Source organism: Pleuronectes platessa, chromosome 1 (genome assembly GCF_947347685.1).
Source record: "Pleuronectes platessa chromosome 1, fPlePla1.1, whole genome shotgun sequence".
Lineage (NCBI taxonomy): Eukaryota > Metazoa > Chordata > Actinopteri > Pleuronectiformes > Pleuronectidae > Pleuronectes > Pleuronectes platessa.
Genome location: NC_070626.1, coordinates 26132312 through 26139331, shown reverse-complemented (window position 1 = coordinate 26139331; position 7020 = coordinate 26132312). Strand labels below are relative to the sequence as shown.

The 7020-nt window shown below is 44.8% G+C and overlaps 1 protein-coding gene across 1 annotated transcript; it reads right to left on the bottom strand.

The window, feature by feature from the left end:
- Positions 1-1126: 1126 nt before the first annotated feature.
- ctxn2 (cortexin 2) lies at positions 1127-1372 on the bottom strand. Its single transcript, XM_053425981.1, has one exon. It carries the CDS (start codon positions 1370-1372, stop codon positions 1127-1129), a length of 246 nt encoding a protein of 81 aa, XP_053281956.1.
- Positions 1373-7020: the final 5648 nt, after the last annotated feature.

Here is a 7020-nt window from a genome sequence, read left to right as displayed (position 1 = left end):
AGAGAGAGAGAGAGAGAGAGAGTGCCTCCAAGTCTCGGATCCTCATTTCCCTCGAAAGTTCCTTGGGCCGGACTGCATCAGCAAAAACTTCACACAGTCCATGAATCAGCATCGTCCTCATATGTCTTTGCGGACGTACCGTCAAGAGTAAACACTTTTTCTTCTCTCACTCAGACATGTAATTCTGGCAACATTCAAAACCAGCAGCAGCACAATCTCTAGTAGAGATGTGTTTGCATCATTTAGACGTAAATCACAGTTTGTTCAGTTGCCTTTTCGCTGTATGACTTCAAAAAGCAAGACACCACGGAAAGGACCAATCTGTAGAAACTAACACAGCAGCAGCAGCAGCAGCAGCATCCCTTTGGATCACCAACAGATTGGATTTGAATAGTCCACATAGCAGGAAATTGGAATAATACCCTGTATCCAACCGTACGGTAAACAATCTTGTGCAGAAGAGCTTCGCTGTGCAGAGGTGGAACCGCTCTGTTTCCCACAGTGAGGAGTCCTGTCCCTGAGTCTTCAAACTGTGTCTGAATGATCCCACTGCACCCCTGATTCTCCCGTCCGTCCCACAAGCATCCACCTGCACATCCACCTGCACATCCACCTGCACATCCACCTGCACATCCACCTGCACATCCACCTCCACATCCACCTGCACATCCACCTCCACATCCACCTCTGATCCACAGACATTCATCTTGAGGGCATGGGCTAAAGGGGCCTCCAGCCATTTCCGAGTAAATCCATGATCTGAAATGCACACCACCCCGGCAGAAAGGCAGAGAGTATGTAAAAGCATCTGTCGCACACTTCAGTCAGACACACAAACACACACACACACAACAGATACGTAGCCACGTACAGTCGAGAGACTCACACACTGGCTCTGAACTAACAACGCACACACATTGAACAACACACACAGCTCCAGTCTGTCACAGAGAGATATCTTGATGGTGCGTCGGTGTCAGGAGCAATTGTTGTGTGGGTCTGCAGCTTACTTGTGTTTGCATGTGTGCAAGCAAGCGCTGTTTGCGTCCGCGAGTGTGTATATGTGTGTGTCTCTATAGGGCATTTCTGCTCGTGATGGACATCTGTGGATGTGTGTGTCCCTGTGTTAGGTGAGGGCGTACTCAAACGTCCCTTTCTCCAGCCCCTCGATGCCGTCGGCCCAGTTGGAGGAGGGCATGCTGCTGTAGGGGTCCAGCAGGATCCTGAAGCATCTGACTATCAGCAGCCCCAGGAACACCAGGAGCATCCCCACGAAGGCAAACGCTGTCTTCTGCTCCAGAGTCAGCGAGTGCGCCATCATGTCGTTTCCGCTCATGGCAGCAAGGGAGTGGTTGTGGTGGCCGCTAAACATGGTGAACCAGCATCTAGGCGCCTCATCTTTCCTCCGATAGGGTCAGGCGCTCAGGAGCCTGCATGGTACCTGGGCAGAGATCACATGACGGCTTCAGATTAGGGCTGTCTCCAGTCTCTGGGGCAGAGAGGGTCCGTCTAATCAACCCATGTGAATATCATCACACTACACGCTCAGAGAAATAAGGGTGCAGATGTGTGAGAGGAACTACACACAGTGAAATAAGCAGCGTTACAGGTATCTATAAATAGCCTCTTTTTAGTGTGCTATCAAACAGATGTCCAGAGGATTCGATCTCTCTCTTTCTCTCTCTTTCTCTCTCTTTCTCTCTCTCTCTCTCTCTCGCTCTCTCTCTCTCTCTCTCTCTCTCTCTCTCTCTCTCTCTCTCTCTGTCTCTCTCACACACTCCCCCTCTGAATAATGATGCAAAACAAAAATTACAAAAAGAAAACATGAGCAGAGGACGGAGAGAGACTGCAGGAAAAACCAGGTTCAGGAAAACGAGCCAAAGCCATGACTGCATTCCTTTTAAGTCTGCTTGGAATTACATAGTGTCGCAGTGCATAGCCAGCTGATAAACAAAAGGCAAAAGCAGTAGCCGGTGTCAATGAAAAGGGTCACATCTCACACACACATGTGATGCATGTCTGCTTCAGAGGAGAGGGCTCTCTACCTGTTGCGTGTGAGCAGACGCCTGCCAGGCAGCGGGATTCCATTAGACAGGAGAGCACCAGTGATTGACCAAACACAATCAAAAAAATTGGTGTGCGGTCACACAAAGTGGAAATCTGCCCCTGTCATTCTTTATCCCCCCCCAACATCCTTCACATGAACCCAAGCAGCAGGTGGCTCAAGTGAGAGGAAGGGGGGGGGGGGGGGGGGCACAGACACACACACACACACATACAGCTAGGGGAATGAACAGAGAGATGTCAGACAAGGGAGAAGGAAGTAGAATGATGAGGAGGACACTGCACAAAGTAATGCATGGTGAGAGAGAGAGAGAGAGAGAGAGAGGGGGAGAGACCGGGGAGAGAGGGAGTAACGTGGGGTGAAAGAGACGGGGGAGACTGCAGTGACAGGTTCTGTGTGAGACAGAAAACGCAGGCGTCTCTCACCGTCATCATCGCTCCATCCTCACAGACCTGTTGCTGCTGTTCCTCGCGAGCAACTCCTCCTCCTCCGTCCTGGAGCCCCCAGACATAAATCCATTATTTCCCAGAGTGCCATTGCGTCCCGGACGTGTCCAGCTCTAACCCCTCATCTCAACAAAGAGCTGGAGGTGAAGAGAGAGAGAGAACCGGGTGGAAAGCGAGGGAGAGGCTGGACCCAGCTGTGATGTGTGTCTCCCTTCTCTGAGATCCATCTCCCCCTCCTCATGCTCCCTTCTTCACTTGCTGCCTCCTACTCATTATCATTCTGTTTCTCTGTCTCTCCCTCCAGAAGCACGCCCGCTCGCTCCTGCTGCATGGCAACCACTTGTTAGTCTCACTCAGCTGCTCGGCCGCCTCACTCCATCACGACATTCCCCCTCATCAGCACCACGACAGAGGCAGCAGCACAAACAAGCGATTCGCCCTCTTCTTCTTTTTCCTCCCCTCTTCATTCTCCCCCTCCCCGGCTTTATTTGGCTCATCTTAAAATGACTCCACACAAATCTGACAGGATATATCATGGCTCGGCCAGCAGGAGAAACGCTGCCTCTCACTGCTCCCGGCCAGTAAATGCTGCTGCAAAGGTGTTTTAGCTCCAGCGCAGCACCGTCCTCCTGCTTCTGGTGGTGTAGGGTTTTTTTAATTGATGCAGTTTGATGTGTTCAACTTGAATTAGCTCCTCTGGTTTGCAGGCGTACAGATTGCAAGCTCCCTGCTCAGGCCGGAGGAGAAGGGACAGATGTTTAAATAGATTTTAGACTGAAGTGAATAACAAAGCAATATTGTGCAGGAAAACCATCGGGGTGATCTGATTACACGCCGTGACAGAACGCAGCAGTGAGGAATCTGTGTTGTAGTGCAAATTATTTCAGACGTGTTTGTCAGAGTGGTGCAGTGAGTCGGATAAAGATAGAAAAAAACATGCCATGGCCATCACTGATCTGGGATCTGCAATAATTCAAGACATAGAAGTGATTAATTTAGCTCATTTTGACCCTTTTTCACTTGTAAACAGCTGGAAGATTCCTGATAGATTATCTCCAAAGGTGAATCAGCTCCTTCTTATATACTTTAACTTCAAGTTTGATGTCGTCTTTTTTTAAACGTCCCTTTTTCTTGTGTCAGTAACAGTCGCATCTTGTAACATCTTGCTGTACTGTAAAAAACTTGCTATTTATATTTGTGTAGAGTCATGCGGCACAAATGTGTCAGCTGCTCACAAACACCGTTTTATTTCACATTCAGTCCAAGGACAGCTCTTGTAAATTAGATGAGGAGATGGCACATCATTTAGACCGCGATATCGTTTTCATTTTCTGGCATTGCCCTCACGTCCATTTAAAAGACAAGGTCGAAATGGAAAACTATTGGGTCATAGCACAGCAGCGTGGGGCCATTAGTGATGAGGTCGAGCTACAGATAGTGTGAATGGGGCATGTCATTGTTTTGAATCCATTACATAAAATTGACTGTAAGATGTGAAAATGAACATTTGCTGAATTAACTTTTTCACTTTCCCTTATATGTGAGGGCGTGCTCATATGCTTTGGACTGCTTTGACTCCTGACACATTCTGAACGTGTTGCTTAGAGAATATTAGCATAAAGATTGTCCTTGGGATATAAGAATAAAGATCATTAGACTTGTATCTGTCAGACAACAGATGATAAGTCAAACTGATACAGAGAACTGTAAAGCAGTGATTATATGAACTGCTCTCATAATGCACCCTTTTATTGTTAATAACTCCATATCACACCGCTGTGCCACATTATGCATCTCCTAATGTGAGAGATAAGCTCAAGGTCTTCACAGAGCTATAGCAACAGCCATATCACAAACAAGCAAAGTCACAACCACGTTTATATTGTGCAGTTTTGTTGCATTCACACTGTAAATAAACACCGAATTAATATTGCAGTTTGACTAAGTTGTTGCATGAAAAAAAGACACAGGTACTATTCCTATTGTGTTTTTTCTTGGTTTGTTGTGAGCACAATTTTATAATTCAGGTGGATGATATTTTCGTCTGGAGTGTTTCCAAGGAAGTCGCAGCAAAGACGTCTTCTGGGCACAGATTGTGAGTAATCAGGTCCAAAGACGGAGTCTGGCAGCTACAAGAAGATAAAAAAAGCTACAAATGTGGTCTGTTGCTTCAGATTTACTGCATCACTGTAACTGCTGCGAAGGAAATTCAGGATTCATATATCAGGTCGGCTTTATTGTGGAAACTCAATATTAAAGTGGCACAAGAACCCATTTTTACATATGATGAAGTAATGGGAATTTATTGTCCTTGTCAACTTTTGTCAATGTAATCAACTTTCTGTTGTGGCATCTGCACGGACGCCCCGAGCAGGTTCTCTACAAATGTCGAGGCGGATTGTACAAAAGAAAATGAAATGATTCCTCCAGTGGAATAAAAGAGCATCAATCAATAGTTTCAGGAATGATGAACTGGCTTGGCTCCGCATTAAAATCAATGAGGCAGGACTTTTAATGTCTGACACTGTGGGTGTGCTGCCTAGAATATTGTAGGTTATATGTATTACCGGTCTTGCTTTATGAGCGAGTCTGTAAAATTAGAAATACAAATACACACTGTACAATAGCTGTGGCAATATATCATCAGGAATCTTCAGGCTCTGTTGCGCTCACGGATCAAACTGTTTTACTGCGTTAGAAAGACTTTGATGTGGCTTTGAAGGATCAGAAGCATTAATCAGAAACAGTCAGTTCTCTTATTCACTTAACCGACCCCTGAAGTTACCTGCTAAGCTAAAAGCGATCATGTGCACAATCTTTTCCAATATTCCAACACTGTTCATTAAACTAAAGCCCGACTCATATATCGGTTGATGTGAGTCTTTCACAGGCACATCGCTATCACCATTTAATGTTTGGTGAAATGTGCGGATATGAAAACTTTTTGGGGACTGTTTAAACAATGCAAGAACATAAGTGCAATCATTGGTTTTACTTTCATTAAAATTCTATGTATTTAGTGTATTTGGTTTTCTTTTGATTCATAGCCAAAACTTTTGTATATACATTTATAGAGTTTTGAAGTAAATGGCGACCACTGCTTCGAACGTAAAAAAAAAAAGGTGTTACCCAAGTGTCCGGAAGCCCCGACACTCGAATTAGACTCGTAACAGCGACATTTACCAGATGTTATTAACCTAAATGTCCTCTGATATCCTCCTCCTAGTTACCTCACAAGACTCTCATAGGACAGAGGAGCTTATTCAGTGGCAGACTCCTGTCACTGTCATGCTCATCTGAAAGGCTGAGGAGGTCCTTTGTCCCCAGGGCCATTCGGCTTCATAACGCCACTTTCTATGTATTTTTACCCTGTTAAAGTTTTTTTTTCATAGTTTTTCCTTACTCTTGCTGAGGGTTAAGGACAGAGGGTGTCACACCCTGTTAAAGCCCTATGGGACAAATTTTAACTTTTGAATATGGGCTATACAAGTCAAATTTGATTAATTGATTGATTGATTGATATTCCTATATATATTTTTTTTTCTGCTGTTTTTATAATATATATACAGTTTATATTTTGTTGTACTTTCCACTCCAGCTGCACAAGAACACTTTCCTACTGGACACTGACCCAATCACAACATTGCATTCCATTCCTGTATCTACAAATATGCTCTCCGTATGTGATTTATGTGATTTATGTATGTATGTCAGTGATGTGTTAAGTGTATAAGCTACTGGATGATCTGAATTTCCCACGGGATTAATAAAGTATCCATCTATATATCTATCTATCTACTGCTGAAGTTGTCACAAGAACTCGCAATCTAGCTCCAACTAATGCCGCAGATTGGATCCATGTGCGGCTGTGGCTGAGGGGTAGAGAGGTCGTCCTCCCAAGGTCGGCAGTTCGATCCCCAGTTTGACCCATCTGCATGCCGAAGTGTCCTTGGACCAGATGCTGAACCCTGAATGGCCCCGTGTAGAATAACAAAGTGCTGCGTATAGATGCACTGTATGAATGTGTGTGTGAATGGGTGAATGTAAAACTGTACTGTAAAGCGCTTTGAGTGGTCATCAAGACTGGAAAAGCGCTATATAGATACAAAACCATTTACCATTATGGGTTTATCTCTGTTTTGTGTTTTTTCACATTTGAAGAATCAGTCACAACTTCAACTATATTGGATTTGGCTGCAGGAAGTGTTTTGTGGACTCAAACACCCTGCACTGGCATCATCATGATGAGGAAATAACGATGGAATTTTAATTTTTTTTTAAAATCACTTTAAGTTAATGGATAAACTGTCTTTGAGGGTTTTCTACCAACATCTTGAGAATCATTGACTATTTTCCTTTAAATACATATCTCACTCAACATGTCAGTAAGGTAATGGAACCCTAACGGTTCGACTCCCTGACATCGGTATTTATAGTGGCGCCTGAATCCCGCCCGGAAGTTCGAGTTGTCACGCTCTGTTCTCGCGGGCTGCCTAGCAACAGCTCCCA

What these genes read in the sequence shown, in the direction of transcription:
- ctxn2 (XM_053425981.1), bottom strand. Translation starts at nt 1,372, where the DNA reads ATGTTTAGCGGCCACCACAACCACTCCCTTGCTGCCATGAGCGGAAAC.